General features: G+C 43.4%; 1 protein-coding gene across 8 annotated transcripts in view; it reads right to left on the bottom strand.

Moving 5' to 3' along the window:
* GPM6B (glycoprotein M6B) overlaps positions 1-17,225 on the bottom strand; it is a 108,267-nt gene that overhangs the window by 10,048 nt on the left and 80,994 nt on the right. For 4 of the 8 annotated variants that reach the window (XM_084508065.1, XM_084508061.1, XM_084508066.1 and 1 more), the window contains exons 2-4: positions 14,319-14,438; positions 3,746-3,932; positions 515-671 (exon numbers count right to left, since the gene is read on the bottom strand). In XM_084508065.1, the coding sequence (XP_084364191.1) occupies positions 515-671; positions 3,746-3,932; positions 14,319-14,438 (464 nt within the window). The remainder of the gene's footprint in view (positions 1-514; positions 672-3,745; positions 3,933-14,318; positions 14,439-17,225) is intronic. The other 4 variants (XM_084508062.1, XM_084508064.1, XM_084508063.1 and 1 more) reach the window with 1 other exon arrangement.

Consider the following 17,225-nt stretch of genomic DNA (forward strand, 5'->3'; position numbering starts at 1 on the left):
TCTGCAAAAGCAAGACAGAAATACTTGATTCAAGTGCAAAGATGTTGTGAAGCTTCATTCATTAGTGTTTGTTTGAAGGATCCAGACGTTCCCATGTAGAATAGACTATGGAAGTCAGAGGAACTGCAGTCTGCTATTTAAATAGCTCTGCAAACCACAGCCATCTTACAATCTGCCCTTGAACATTATCAGTGTACTCTGTGTTCAAAAGTGCAAATTCCATTTTGTCTCACACAGAATTTTTCAAAATCAGCAGCCTCCACCAGTTTCAAACAGTGGGTTCAGCTTTAGGAGGGGAAGGCCGCGGTAGCACCCCACCAGTCAACCGGCAGAACTTGGGTTTGACCAAACATCCACAAAGTTCAGAGAGGGACCAGCAACAGGCACTGGCTCACCCATAAGGAGTTAAACAGAGGTTCTGGCAATACACTGTGGTTCAGAGACACAGGAGTCAAGCCAAGCCCAACAGGTTTTAGCAAGGAAGGACAACGTTCCCCTTCCTAGTGCTACTCACCATCCCACTGATGCAGCGGCCACAAGCTGTCGTTTTGAACTCTCCATGCAGCTCCTTCACAGCACTTGTTGTGTAAAAGCCTTCTGCCAAAAGGATTATTCCATATAAGAAGAAAAATGATGCAATGCCATAAATTACATACTGCATTAGCTGTATTCTAAAATGAAAAAGAAAAAAAAGGATGTAATTAGATTTAATTCCTTTTAAAACAAAGCAAGTCTTCCCTAATCATAACAGGTATGAATCAACTCACTTTCTAGAAACACAGTTTATGCTCTTTAAAGCATTTTAAGCATGTAGGCTGCAGGAAAGTGCTGCTACAACTTCTACAGGTAAGCAGTACCAATGCCCGTTAGTTTTGCACCCACTGTTTGTGCTGCAGTTCCTACCCTGACTGCTGTTAGTCACAAGCTGGAAACTCCATTTCATGCATCCACCATGGAGATTTTATTTTTCCTGTGGCTGACCCTGACACCTACCTCAGGGAATGTCCAATAGCTACAGCATAGAAAGTGTGCACTGAAGCAGAAAAGGCTGGAGCTGAACTACTGGCTGAACGACCACACTCCATGGTGGCTCCTTTGGCTTAGGGGAAGGAAGTAGACCCCAAAAATCACTGTTTTGACATGTAAAATCCAGTTAACATATGTTTACAGAAATTTGTGTGGAACTTTTCTGATACAAAACTCAACAAACGTTGCAGAGAGTTCTGAGGAATGGTCTGCTCCACAGCCTAGGAGGGTACTTCCAAGTGAGCTTCAGTGCCTGAAGTCACACAGCTGTGTTAAGCTCCCTTAAATGTAGTTAAGGTTAAAAACCTGCAGCAAATATTTAGGAAATCCTTCCATTTGAGGTAGTCTGGAACTGTCCAGAAGAAGATCGCATGGTATGTGGCATAAGAGCTTCCTTTGAATCTTATTTGAGAAGGTTCTTGATTTCCTACAAACATACCATCGCAGTGAAAATCTTATGGTATTTTTACTCTTGGTAAATGGTATCATTTCTAGTATTACCAATCCAGTTATGGATTCAGTGTGTGAATCTGACTGTTTTGGAGGACCAGAATGCCAGATCTTCTATACAACAATTCTGCTGGTCTCCAAAAATCATACTTCATTGCAAACTTCTCCAGAATTAATGTCTTTAAAAAAAAAAATTTTTTTTTTTTTTTATTGAGATATTTATTTCAGATGAATATATTCACATAACAGGAAAATTAACTTTGTAGATCTATACTGATGCTTTCGTTTGTTTGTTTTAGGAAAAAATGCATATACATTTTTCCTTAGATTTTTTTTCAATTCTCACTACTCTCCCCCAGCTAGCTTCTTCAAAGAGCACCTGCATGTTTTAGTTTCGTTTAAAGAAAACTGATGACTACCATTTACACAGTTAAATGTTATCCAGACAGATAGCACACCCCTTGTATCAAAATAGGATATTGCTCATTTAAAATTATATGTGGGAAGTGAAATAGTGTTCATGTTTATTTTCCAAAGTGATTCAAAATAACAGGATAAAGCCATTGCACCTGCACTATAAAGCATGAAAAAATTAACTCAGCGTTTGATGGAGAATAAAAGAATACTTCACTGTCACCAACAATCTATGTACATTACTAGAAATTAGTAATACAAAACCTGGTTAAAAATCTGTTCTACAAATGATGGCCCTACTAATATATTTTTCATTTATATTACATCTCTTGGCCTTAAATAATTTGCCCCTTTCTGGCATCTCCTCTCCCTTGCCTTTCTTGTTTGACTTCCACAGAGCCAGAGACCACAGCTGGAATTTGGTAGGAATTACACAGCCCCCCAGCTGCTGATGCTGCCTCGGCAAGAAACATTGTCAACAATTCTCCAAAATTCAAAACTTGCTGCCTGTTGTGGCTACTTTTGCAATTTCATTTTCAAATTCTAAGAACAGCTGCTCATTGTTTTTCTCTAAATTTTTATGCTAATAGTAGCATCCCTGTGGTTCACACAACAGAGCTGGGGACGTGGTGCTCAGCCTCAGGGGGCACAGGAATCAGTGGCTGGGTGCAATCCCAGTGCCATGGGGCAGCTTTAGGCATTGGGAGGGGGAAAAGCCCCCAAATGGTGCTGCAGGCCTGCAGTCAGTGCTCTCAGAGGATGGGAAGGGGGGAGCTGTGGTGGTCATCAGGCTCAGTGCCTGCAGATTGACAGGTCTGTGTCCACAAGAGCTAAAAGGGAGGCTATGGAAAAAGAAAAACAAAACAAAACAATGAAGTAACAAAAACAAACAAACAAACAAAAACTCTGCAGAAGCTGGCAGATGGGCAGGCCCCGCTGTAGAGCCCATGTTCCTGCTGCCTTGACTCCTTAGCATCTTGACACTGGCATGCAATTTCCATTAAGTTCAGCTTGATCAAAATTCCTTTCCACCACTGAACAGAAGTCTTCTCAAGGACCAGCAGCTTCAGATTCAGGGGACATGTAACACCCAGCTGATGCTCCAAAGACCAGGTATCTGAAGTACTGAACACTTGGGTCTACACGGTCCTCATCATTAAAGGAAAACAGAGGTTTGCTCCAGTGGGGCTGGATGCTGGCTGCAGGTTCTGAAACAGGCTTCACTGATAAAGCTCAGGAACACAAAATCCCCTAACATTTCACTGGTGGTTATTTGCAAAGGCTAAAGTAGCAAAGACAAACATCTATACTATTTATAATCTTTCCTCTCTCCTTTTTTTCCTGCTTTTCTGCTCAGTGCACAATACCCATCCACCTTCTTCTGATGGGCGATGGACACAACAATGCTTCACAGTTATTTCTGTTATACCTTCAAACTTTGTATTGCTGCTGGATACTATTTCTTTGGTTTTCAACACATTTACCAGGGAATCTAATTCAAGCACAGGATCTTATCCTGCCCTGTGCAAAAAGCTGCTTCTCCACTCTGGGTGCACCTTTGTTTTCTGATGACTGAAAAAAGTCAGGTATAATTCTGGAGCAGTAGGTATAATGCACCTATTTAGAGGTCTCTTGATGCTCATGAAATTGATGTAATGAATACAAATGGGTTAAGCAGGATACACACTCTGCCTCTTTGAGTGTAAACACTGAAAAACACCTATAGGTGTTGGAGAAACAGGCAACCTAATGCTCAGGGATAGAGACTGAGATTTGAACCCATCTCTGCCCATCCAGCATGAGGGTGCTGTGGTGGAAGTTCTTCATGAATAATGGCAATGGGAGGCATACTTACACTTCACTCAGCAAAGCATGGTCGCTGGCAGTCGTGGAGAAGTGCTGCTCAAGGATGGACACCGTGCCTGTGAGCGCCACATGGCCGCAGCCACAAAACAAGGCTACCCCCGAGAAGCAGAGAATGGTTGCCACCAGCGAAGCATATGGCACTCCTCCTAGGCACTTAATGCAACATTCAAAGCAACCTAAGCAGAAGAAAGAAAGCCAAAGGAACGTTATGAGCAAAAAGCAAATAATGAGGGAAAAGAATATTCGCTCTCTGCTTGACAAAAGCCGTGGGGAATAAAAGGCCCAGACATTGACGTTGCGCTAAGCAAAAATCTATAGATGGTGCAAGAAAGCATCACCCTCTAAAACAGTGACCTACAGATCTGTCAGGGTGAGCTCAAAGCCCAGAAAGTGGGCCAAGTGCTCCTAACTCTACAGGATCAAGAGGAGATCGATGAGACAGCCTATGAAATGGAAAAAGAAAAAAAGCTGTTTATCTGAAGTGATCCGTTGCAATTCAGCTGCTGACACAGAGCTCATCACATGTCAGCATTACTGGTATTAAGGACACGAGCACCAGGTGCTAGCACTGCTTGGGAAGCCAGAGAAGTAAGCGCTCAAGCCAACGAAGCCTTCTGGAAAAGTGAAAGATGCTTTGTTGCTTTCATTGACAGGGGAACATGTTTAGGTCTGTGAAACCTAACTACTCTGTGCTCTTCCATATCTTTCTGTGTAAATCCATATAAGGTTATACAGATACAGATATTTATCAGCAGAAAAAAATAGTAGCTGCCAAAAAGTAGCAATTTTTACTGACAGTAGTGAGATGGAGCAGTATTATACATTTCCAGCTTTATAGGACGCACTGGATTTACAGTGATCCCTGAGTACAGTCTGCAGTAGCGTAATCATAGTCTTAATGAAATTTATTGTCTAGGCAGTCTGAGCTAACAAAACAAACCCCCAGAACTGCTGCTCGGCAAGCACTGCAATAAGGTTGTGGCAGCCGTATTACCAGGCTCCTCCCGACCGCCCTGCCTGAAAGCCCATCTGCTTGCAGAGCTGGGAAATGTAAATCGGAAACAAACACAGCTTTTAACCGCGTTATAATGGTAATGGCAATCCATACCAATTCATTACTTCGGGGTGATGGCATTAAGCTGTCTCCATTAAGGTACGTTTCATACAACTGCGCAACGCACACAAGCCATTAGGACCCCGCTCGATGGCGCGCTGGGCCTAGTGCCACAGCCCACTGCTCCTGCTGGATGGCACTAAATTAAGAAACCCTGCGTGGGTATGGGACAGCCAAACCCACACATCCCGGCTTCCTCAAAGTCCTAGTCCAGATCATAAGTATAAAATTATCTTTTTAGAGAGCCACCGGCAAATGTCCCAGTGAGGCTCAAGCAGCTATCACCACCGAGATGACTTAAAATGCCACTCTGCTGGCTGCAGGCAAGGTTTAATTGCATGGGAGTGAGCCTGGGAAACATCCATAGCCAAGCCCGCAGCTGGAAGCCGCGCAGTGGGAGCTACCTCCAGGACAGAAACCCTGCAGCACCGACAGACACGGCAGCTGGGCACTCAGGGGACAAAGCACAGCAAGCAAACACAGATGTGTGCTATCAGAGGAAATCATCTCTTGTGTTCGTCTTATCACAGAGGTTCTGGGTTGAGTTCATATACCAGGCCTTGCAGAGCAAACCTCAGCTTTACCACAGCTCCCAAGCTACACATCGGACTCAACATTTCCTATATGTGAGGCTGGCTCGCTTCCACCAGTGTCTGCCTCCGCATCAGGCCCACATCTCCTAGAGCTGATCCCAGGAATTGTTGCATCTGGTGCAGGGCTAGCAGCAAAGGACTGTCCATGCCTAACAGCATGGCAGCTCAGCAGAGCATGCCCAGCACTGACATGGCTACAGCCCAGCACAAAACGGCCTCCCGGGTCCTACTTGTGAAGGAGGAGGAAACCAAACACCAGCTTGCTACCTGGTGAGCAGGAGGTCAATCACCTTCTCATGCTGATCGCTTCACAGAAGGATCCCACCAGAGATGGGAAATAAAAACAGCTGGAAACAAAACCAATAGACTGACAAGGTCTGCAAGAAAAGCTTCCTGTTTCAGAAAATGGGAGCAGCCTGCTTGACAAAACTCTCAAAACTGGTGTAAACAAAGGATTAACGATTAATGTCACCCAGCTAGGCACCTGTCTCCCTGGTACCCCACACTGCACAGCCTGCTGCCCAAGCTACTAGCAGAACAACCATCTTAGAGAAATTGAAGGATATCTTATCCCAACACATTTTCGCAACACCTTTTGTTCATCCAAAGACCCTTGAATACGGACTGATGGTGGCAAACCCCCTCTCTTCCAAGGTGTTGGCAGTAGCACATAGCATCTTTGTGGCTATACTCTTCATATTCTACAGCCCAACAGCCCAAGTAAGAAGACACCACAACAATTTGAGTGGCCTTTATTGTTTCAGACCATGGCCAAGGGACACCCTAAGAGGTCTCTTAAGCAACCACACTATTTTGAGTGAGGCAGAGGAAACTGCCCGAATGTGGAACTGCAGGAACTTCACAGCAACCCTCAACATGCAGGCAGAGGGTCTTCAGTTCACAGGGAAATTGCACACTGCCAGCTTGCAAGTGCACACAAGGTCCCAAAACAGCACGTTTCCATGAGACAGCACCCATACATGCACAGTTGTCTGCCATCCAGATCAACACCACAGCTTCTGCAGAGTCTCCTGCCAGAGGGTACGTGACCCGCGGGACAGCATCTCATCTTGGGATTAGGGCTGCCAGGCCCTTGCTTTGTGAGGACCCTAAATTCATGCCTCGCCTGAACAATAGAGCTGTTTTCTAATTTTATTTATTTATTTATTTTAATTCAAACCTTAAAGAGGAGCAGCTTCAAAAAACAGCTAAAATTAGAAGTTCATCAAGCACTAGGATATTTGTACCCAGCTTCCCAGCTGGGTAAAATTTCTTTTCAAAATGGGAGCTTTCTAGGCAATCTGCTTTATGATTCATTTCTGTAACCCCAAGTCAGCAAGTATCTTCATACAGTATACAGCAAACCACAATGACGTTTGCCTATCTCATACTCACTTTTAAAAAATAGCTTGATAACACACTGATGACAAGTGCACCCTGATTGTCTGCAAACTAAAGCTGACCAAAAAAAGTATATATATATTTTTAAAAAAAGGTCTAGTTCCCATTTTCTGTTACTTTTTACTTTCCATACAGCCACTGCACTGAAGCTTTCAGCTGTACATCCACTTCCAACACAGCAGAGTAAAATGATTTAAATATGAAACTGTGGAGCACAACCACACATCGCTGCATCTCCCCTTTCAATGGCCATTTTGTACAAGGCATCACTAGAACCTTTTGTGCAAGTCAGCAGAATAAAAACATTTTTTGTCCCCAGGCTGGTGAGCAGCAGTTGCCATGGCGGCAGGTTAATAACAGCCCAATGATTTGCCCAGGGCTGCCTGTGATCTTGGCTACAGATTTAACACACTCTCAGAAGGAGGCCAGCTAAAACAAGGACTGAGATTATTCTCTAGGGAATGAATGCTATTAAACACACACATACACAAATATTCTTGCTAAAGGACAAAAATAAAGAGAAGAAAAAAGGGACAGGAACCAACTATTCTTTTAATCTCCTGGAAACTATCAGTCACAGGAAATTGGTAAAGGATGAACCAACATATGTACACAAATCAGCAATTGGTTGCTTAATATATGAAGAATAATTATATAATCTATCCAGCAGTGTACAGACTATATGCAGGGGCTTAGCCATTCAATTTCCCATGTCAAATGGCAATTGTGTGGCTAAAGTGTCTTTGGTCCTTTAAGTACAGCTTTAAGATTTAAACTCAGTAAAGCAAGGTAATGCAGATTTAATGGAAAGCAGTCTTAAGGAAAAAAAAAAAAAAGAAAGAAAAAAGAAAAAAGCAATTCTCAGACTCTGACTCATCCTACTAAAGTTGAGATGGACTGGAACGACAAAATCTGTGCTAATGAGATGACAAAATGCAGTGCAATGGCATCAGGTAGGTGTTTTGGGTAGTCCCAGGGCTTTGTCTAGGAAGTTAACACATCAGCTCTTGAAGGGCAGGCTTGAAAAGCTGTGCCAGATGTATGTTCATAAAGCCATCAATCAAAACAAAGCACGGAAAACATGATGTAATGAGTGTCCACAACACCTCCTGGACAGAAAGCCCACCTCTCCTCTAATGTTCGGTACTCCTTCTAGATTGAACTAGTGCCTCAGTGTATCCCCAGTGCAAACCACTGATACCCTAAGGCCACTCAAGGTTGTTGTGGGACAAAAAAACAGTGAATAAAGAAAACCAGAAATGGGGTTGGAAAAGCTCTCCATTTCAGGCAATTAAACCTCAAGGTTGGTTCCCATGGCCATTTTCTGAGTTGGCTCCCACTCTCTTTTCCCTAGAAGTTTCATTTATTCTCCTCACATAAATCTGTCTTCCTTTTCTTAAAGATGAAGCAATAGGCAACTTCCCCCCCCCACCCCGCCCCGTTGCTTACTGCCTGTAATTTTGTACTGCATTTTTAGAAATCCTGGCACATGGCACACCTGTCCAGTTTCCACATGGAATAAATGAAACAACCTCTTCTGCCCCAGAACCACCATCTCTCCTGTGTTCAGCACGGGGCTCAGGAAGCAAGTGCCAAGGAACTGTTTTCAAAACAAGAAGGTTACAAGAGACCCAAGGGAAGAAAAAGCACTCGATAACATCTTAAAGGCAGTCATTGCTTGTAAATCAGGTTCATTATTACACATCCACGTGAGCCTGGTGTTGGGATCACTACTCCCAATTCACATATAAAAGTAAGAGGAGAACTCAATATTTTACATTCACCTCCTCTTTCCCCGGTGCTGACGATTACCTAATGCCAAGCATGCATAATACTATGGGAATCTTAAACCGCTATGGATCTTTGTCAGAAACTGAACTTTATGTCAATGAAAGCAAATGCCAATTTCACTTTCTGCCACCTACTGTATTTTTGAAAAATCTCCTTTCTGAATGGCTTATGCATGCTAGGATGTACAGTTTTGTACCCTACAGCATGATTGACACTTACGGGGGAAGCAGTGAGGGATGTGGGAATATGCCAATACCTCGGAAGCAAACATGGCATTTGCCTCCCTCTTCCTTTCCTGTGTGAGAATAGGACAGTACCTAGCAGTGAGATAACTTCACTCTCACACCTGTCACCCACAACTGCTGCCAAGGGTTGCCAGCAGCAGTACAATAAGATAAAATGTTTAATCTTATGAGGGTCACTTTAAAGCAAGTGACAAACTTCTCTCCCTGCTTTAACAGAGGCACTAAAATGAAAAGGCTTTGTGTTAAATCACAGAAGTCTGTTAAAGCTCGGCTGTTACCTGTTCCTGTTCATCTCAAATGTTACTGATTTACAAAATATGACACAAAGCTAAAATCTTCATCAGCAATTATGATAAATGCTCGCTCACCACAGGTATGGATTAAGTATATTAAATAGACTAAATAAGTGATGAGCTCAAACAGAGCACATCCTGTGTTTTCTTCTTAAAACTCTTCAAGTCCAACCTTTCTAGGAAATTTTGCATTTGGTTCTCCCCCTAATTTTGCCTTTTTGTCCTCCCCAAATCAGAAGGGCTGTAAAAATTAACTTCTACTGAAAATGAACTTTTCTTGAGAGCCAGTAAACTTCATGCAATGCTGCTTCAGTCTAGTTAGATCAAGTTGTAAATCAATATATTAGTATGCTTTCTTCAGCAACGTGCACAGCATCTGTGCCAAAGATGATGTGAGCTTTGGAGACTACAGCCATCAGGGCTGCCACAACAGATTAGACCTGAAATCCAACAAGACCACCACTCTCATTCTTCATGGTGGCTGGTGTGAGATGCTTCAAGTGACAATGCGGTGAGATGTGGGGTAGTTTGATCCAACCAGTCACTCTTAGCCTGATCTCTAATATTTAGGAGCTACTTGAAGGACTGAAGAGCAAAGTTTAAACCTTAGCATTAGATGCATAGATTCATTAGATGCTTCCATACTCTTGTGTACCAGAGAAAAACCTTTGCTCTTGTCTCCAGTGCTGGAAGTGGTGCAGTGAAGCCAGAACTGGTGCACACTAAGAACAAGCATTTTGGAGCCTGAAAGCACCATTGCAAGACTCCTTTTTAAATCCATGAAGCACTAGGCATCTCTGTGGTACTATATGAATAAAAGTAAGAAGATGGACCTGAATACTCCAGCAAAAATAGAGTAAACAGGATTAAAATCAAGCACCTTTTTTTTTTTTTTTTTTTTTTTTTTGTAATATAACCTCCTTGCAGAGGTTATTAATGTTCATCAACAGGAAAAGCTGACTGTTTTTCCTTTCGTTAAAGAAAACGACATTCAAATTGGAGAAAAGGCAAGATTTCTCTCTTCTGGATACTATTAAATGACACAGGGAAGACTCCAAGAATAGACAGCAGTAAACATAACTCCTTTTTTTTCATTCTTAAATGGTCACTTATAGGAAAAAATAAGCGTTCCCACGGCAGGAAGAAGCAGGTTAAATTCTAAGACCTGTTTAGTGCCAGAACAGATGATCTGATTTATTTTTTTTTATTTTTTTACAGATCCCATCCAGTCTATCATCTTCAAATTTATTGAAATGCACACACTCCCCATTTATATTATTCCCAGCCTTCTGCAAGGCTCATTAAGTTCACAGGTGTTCTGAAGGCGTTTCTTTCAGACAGCACAATCTATAAAATGAATCACTATCTCCACGCGCGTTGCAAGCACCCATCCCTGGCTGTTTGCTCTCTGACAGCGAGGAGCCAGACTTGCATGGGAAGGGTATTGCCACCCCACAAGGCCAGGGGACAAGAGAATTGCTCTTGCCAGCTTTACTTGCTCTTGCACAAAGGTCAGGCAAAACATTGTCTGCTTTAATTCATGTCTTCTCTGTTTTACTTTTAGCCTGTGAAACAGAGTAAACCACAGCAGGAAAAATATATTTAATTTATGCTTGAAAAATGCCTTATACTCCAACAGGTATATAAGGGTCCCCTTGAGAATGGATATTTTGTAGTTGTAAGCTACTCCTGGAGAAGAAAAAATAAGTAGATGATTTAAAAAGAGACTTCTCACATAAGGAACAGCTCAAGCATTACTGATAGAAGCTTTGGCATTATTCCTCCTAGCGACTCGTTTTAGTGTTTTACTATCTAAAGCAGCCCCTTGGGACTCCTGCACAGCCTGAGCATGTGGAAGGGCACATTGATAGAGTTTAAAGGCCAAATTCATTGCACCAGCAAGGGCAGCCTCTGGTCCAAACTGCGCTGTAACTCTCAGCTGATGGACCATCAGCTCACCACTTAATGTGCCTGAAGACATGCCTCCTGCTCACTCTCACCCTGACCTCCTTCCCCTTGGTTCCCCTATTTTGCTTTCTTGGAGAAACAATCAATAGGGTGAACATGAGATAATTTCTGCCTCAGTAGGTGCCAGCCCAGGTGATTACTGTGGACAAGCTCAAGACAAAGAAGTAAAACGGATGAAGCGATGGGCAGGGTGCCAGAGGTACTCAGAACCAGGAGAGATCCAGGCACACTCGCTGGGAGAGGCACGAAAGCACCTAAGCACTTCAGTGCCATGGCCACTTCATTACTTCTGTGAAACCTTCTGTAAAGACATCAGGGTCTCCCCGATTAAATCATCCTTCAGGTCCACCTGGTACTTGGAAGACACCATTTCTAAAGCTGACTTAACTTTAATCTTACCTGGAAGACTGGAGTTGTGGGTCTTAGCTCCACCCTTCTGGCAGCTGTAACTCACCTCACTCTCCATCAGCCATCAGTACACAACTGGAGAGTAAGACATTTACCACACTGGATTTCAGTCACTGCTACAAAACTGCTTCCCCAGATGTATCCTCCCTAGCTATACAGAAGCAAACAGAAACACAGCCTCTCCCCTCCCTAGAGCTGAGGGCCAAATACAGTGTGCAGGGGGAATTCAGCCTAGCAGGTCTAAGATTCAGAAGGTAAATTCCCATTTTCAGAGAGAACTGAGGCTGCCAAGATCTTCTGAGGAGGTTCACCCTGCTGTGGAGCAAAAGAAGTAGTAAGAAACCTGCAGTAAGAAACCTGAACTGCAACTAAAGAAATCCTTTGTCCTGCAGCAGTTGTCCTGCAGGTATTTCCCCAGCTGATTGCCCACCACGCCATTTTCCAAATTTCAGCTTACTTCAGTGAGGGGGTGCAAGCTGTTTTGGCAAGATGCTCCATGCTTGCGAACCTTCACACGCTCACAGAAGAGAGCTGAAACACCTCCCAGAATCTGGGGGAAGGTAAGGAAAAAAGATTCCTATAAAGCAAACAACGCCCACCGCCACTGGAAGAATGCCTACTGCTAAGCTTACATCAAACAGCCAGTGCTAAGTATTTCTTTCTAGAGACAGAAATGCATCCTGGGGAAAAATAAATAAATAAAATAAAAAATGTTTTAGGCACTTAAAGGCTCATTAAGCTTGCAGCTTAAGCTCTGAGGACGCCTTGGCTTGAACACTGCAGCAAATACCATGTTGACACTTACCATTATTGCTCAAGTGTCAGAGTAAAGCTTTAAATGGTTGAAGAGACCGTGTCAGATGTGAGGATCCTGTGAAATGCTATGAGGATGCCCCAGAGGGGCTCTCCTAGTGATGTCCACACTGACACCAACAGGGAGGAAAGGTAGGAACATCCACACTGCTCCAGCACTCATGAAATAACACAGCTTCTCAAAGCAGCTTGAGCGTGTACCCCTACACTCCAGCCAATGCCATCCAGCAGCAGGGAGCTGCATGCCAGTACTGAGGGGAGGTGTGTTACAGCAGGTGTGTTGTGATTAAAGCCACATTTTCCCTCCAATCTGAGGGAAAGATCAATATTTTCACTGTGCCTAATCCATCACTGGCAGGTTGGTCTTACTCAAGACGTGCTCAGAGCAGTTTTGCTGCTGCCTAGAAACCTTTTAATTTCTTTAAGTGCAGCCACTTAAAGCACCTTTCTTTGAACTGGCATCTCCGGGGCTTGTTTTGGCTTGATTTGGTTTGCATCAGCAAGAACCCTTTCTTCTTCAACCCCCCATGACAAGGCACTGCATTTACCCGAATGTTATTGCGGGAAGCTTCCCAAGGCAGCCTACTTAGGGATCCATTGCCTCAACAAGGGTTTCTATCCCTATTTTAGGTGCCAGACTCCCAGCTGCCATGACAGAAGGCTGCGAGTCTCCTCTGCGTCCTGGCTCATCCGTGCCAGCACATATGGACGTGTTGCAGCTCTGGGGACAGCTGATGGGGCACAAGACCCCGATAACCAGGCACCTGGCCTGCTCCCTCCATGCCCTGTGCCAACCAGGAAGGCAGCATTCATAATCTATTGTCCCTCCCCACATCTTTTTCCTTTGTACAAAAGATCCCACGTGCACTGATCTGAAGTTCTGACGTCTTTTGGCAGCCCCAAGTCTGTCATAGGGTCATTTATCATAAAATATGGCCAAAATAATATTGATAATTGAAGATGGTAGATGGATGGATTTGCCATCTAAGTACTTGCAAAAGAAGAAGAAAAAAAAAAGCCATTCTGAAATACATAAACATTTGAATTCTAAAGAACAACAGGTATGAATATATAATGGAAGTCAATTGGTGAATGTTTCTGTGCAATTGCTGCTGAAGTCTCTGATGCTGAGGCAGACATCTCCAGCAAACAAGCTGCCACACACTCTTCAGTCGCTAGGCTCCAGGAAAAGAAGAGGATTGCTGGATGCAGTTAGTTGCAAATGCACTCTCTGAGCGTCTCTGTCCTTCACTGCCGTAACCCTTGGTCAGGCTGGAATTTTCCAATGCTATGTCATGTGTTTGACTTCAGGTGCCTCTCTGAGATTCTTACAAACTAAATTTCCCCCAGATCCTTAAAACAAAGCTTTGGGAAAACAAAATATCTTTTTAAGGACTCAAGTCAGATACTGAAAGCCCAGACATGTGGAAACACCAAACCATTTTTAAAACTTCAGCTTCTGTCTTCAAAGATCTAACATACAAACTACTGTTTCTAGCAAGGAAAAAACGCAAAGAAAGCCACAGAATATTATCTAGGAAATGTGTTGTAGGAGACTGATAAACCAGATGTGCTGTCACTGGTTTACTGTCTGTCAATCACTGCATTTGTGGCTGATCATTTGGGTAGATTCATCTGCATACAAAAACCGTACCAAGTCATCTCATCTGAAAACACTTTTGAAATAATCAGGCAGAACAGTTAACAGGGAGGTATCCCTCACTGCACATCATTGTCTTTAAGGCATTAACAACCAAAATTGAACATACGTCAAGTATTCGTATAAAAGAACTAGATTCCTTACAGGATTAACAAAGAAAACAACAAAAAAAGCAGAAGAACATTTATCTTAAATTGTTAGGACTATTGCAAAGCATTAGGCTTATGCTACCATTTCTGAACTCTCCATTCCAGTTTCACCCCGCCTTTTATTTACCTTGAATCCCCAAAGGACTAACATTGCCTCTCAATGCTGGCACATGATGGTACCGGTGTGGCCTTGAACTCCTGTACATCCAGTGGTACCTGCCAATTTCCATTTCTGGTCTGGTGATCACTGCCAATTTTAGGTGGTAAAAAGTCAGTGTCACCAAAGTTTGTAGTTCAGCACTTTCAGTCATTTAACTTTAAAAATAAGAGCCCATAAAAACACTCTGTAGTTTCATCACTGAAATAATGTAACTTTACCAAAACAAGGGAGAGGATGGGGGGACAAACAACAGGGAAATGTTCATACAAATATTAAGAAGGGTTGAACAGCTGGAACTCCAGCTGGGATTTGAATTAAACCCACGGAAAAGGACCTCGGTTACAGTGGCTGGTCATTCCTCCTCACCCCCACCCCGTTTCTACCCTCCTTGTTCATGGCAGGGAATGAAAGAAGACATAGCCATGGCAAAACATGTTATCTGGTTCCTAAAAATTCCAAATCTGACAAAGAGAATGATTAATATCACATGTCGAGACAAGTCAAACACAAAAGCTCATTCTGTTATTTTTTTTACATAAAAAAAATGTGGGTTTTGTTTTGCATAGGCTCTGCTGATTTCCAAAATTCTGGACCAAATAAGTTAAAAGAGGCTTATTCGAGGGTTGGAGGGAGCAGGAGCTGTTATCCTTCTACCCCTCTTTCTGGGGCCCAGAGGACAGGCACAGCATCAACATTTCCCCCTCGCCTCCCTCACGGCACTGCCGGGCTGTCAGGGCAGGATGACCTGGCCATTCCTTGTAATGCACTGCAGCCCCCTCAGCCCCAGTGAAATGCAAAGGTAATCACCCTCCCTGGCCAAAATAAGTATGACTTCACAGCATTTCAGTAAGTGGAGGAAGTGACAGTTACAATGTCAGAAGCCATGTATTGTGAATTAGGTCCAAGGCAAATTTCTGGGGGGTAGGAGCTGGAATGCCATACATTTTTGGGCTGTGAGGGCCCCGGTCCTTCTCTCAGGTTGTTTTGTTTTGTTGCTGGTGAGTTTGGCACAAGCTACATTTGCATACGTCAGAAGAGAAACATCTTGGCTTTGAATCCAAATGGTGGATCTAGAGGTTTCCAACAGGAATTTGTCCATCTCCTACACCAGCGAATGAACTCTGGTGCTAAAAGAACCTCTTGGGTTGACACAGACATAGTACCAATGGCTCAGTAAAGGCCACTTCATGGTTTGCTACTTGTCCCCTTTCCAGTACTCGCACGCAAACCATCAAGCAGTGTGTCTTTCCTAAGAGGCATTGCTTGACTTTGCATAGCTTATCCTTCCTCTTTGGAAAGACAAACGCCACATTTTATGAAGGCATCCAAATTTAGAACGTCTTGAAGCCATCATTCCAAAATGACTTTGCATACTCAGGAAAACTTCCGTGATGATATCATCTCCTCCTGCTTACACAGGAACAATCCCGCTCATGAGATCACAAAAAACACCGTAATAATTGAATTTGATACAAACTGGAAAACAACAGCACTGCTTGCTGGTACTGTGTACTGTCTGCCCCCTCCCTGCTCCCTCATATTTTTGAAGCTACTTACTAGACATGAGTAACAGATTCAGATTTTAATAATAATAATAACCAGCTGGCAAAACTTCTGGGAAGAAAAACAATTTCAATTGCTTTGCAGGAGCATTTAGATCACATCCTTGGCACCACAAAGGTCTTATCCTGCTAGGCCAGAACCCACAATTTGAGATTTCTCTTGTGGCATCTACAAAAACCACTTGCTGAAAGCAGCAGATGCTGGCACAGTCACTGCCTACTGTGGAACCAGCATCAAACACCAAAACGTGGAGTTAGCACGCAAACTTTGCAGCATCATTTCTGTAAGCAAAAATAATCTTTTTTTTTTTTTTTTTTGTCTTTAATTAGTCATTTCTGGCTTTGGAAAAACAGGGCTCCTTTCATAGGGCGGTAGTTCAAATTGCATGAAGAATCTCAGTTTTTCCATTGCTCTGCAAAGAGACACTTAGCAGCTGGCCGCTTTATGGCCTTCGTTGCACGCATGATGTGACTCCTGAAGCCAGAGAGTATCTTCTGGTGACTTCTCTGGGCTCCACAAAGGTCCATTTGTGCAAAATCACCACCAGGTCAGAAGCTCCATAGGCTTCAGTGGTGTAACAAACACCACACACAGTACAGAAAAAAAGGAATTTTAACTCTGCTCCCCAAAAATTCAGATGACAACTGCTTTATATTTATTTTTTTTTTGAGGAACTAACGATACAAGTTGCATTTCTAGGTGTAGGTGAAGATGCTCTCTGTGCACAGCCGTGCTCATTAAGGCATCCTGTGCTGGATCCCACGCAGAGCCAGCAGCTACAGGACTGACAGTGTTTGTGTGTCACACAGTGCAGACACTCTGATGGCGACTGGGGCGTTCAACATGCATTTTGGATGAATCATCTCACATGCCTGCAATAAAATTTGCGGTGTCCAATGTCCTCAATGCTTGCTGTCTCTAGCATATGGCTTTAGAGGAAACAAACAGTTTGGACTTTCACCTGTGGCAGCCAACGAAGCAGTGTGTGGTCCATGGGAGCAAAGAGGGGGTTATCACTGGGTCGTTTATGATCTGACAGCCTGGTGATATATACTGCACCAGCAGCAGGGCTGGTCAGAAAATGGGGAAAGGCTGGAGAAATAGAATAGGGCTCCCCTCTCCAACAACTCTGCTCCCCTCTCCTGCTGCAGTCTATTGTCCACAGACATCGCCATCTGGGTTTCTTTCTATGTTACCATATACTGTGGCACATATGTCTAGGTTTTCTGCTTTCATGAGGTCAGTCAGGCAAGTATGAGTACAGTCTCTGAGCGTTTTTCAACCCCCTCCTATTTAGAAGCCAAATCCTAT

The sequence above is a fragment of the Aythya ferina genome (assembly GCF_964211825.1).
Source record: "Aythya ferina genome assembly, chromosome: 1".
Lineage (NCBI taxonomy): Eukaryota > Metazoa > Chordata > Aves > Anseriformes > Anatidae > Aythya > Aythya ferina.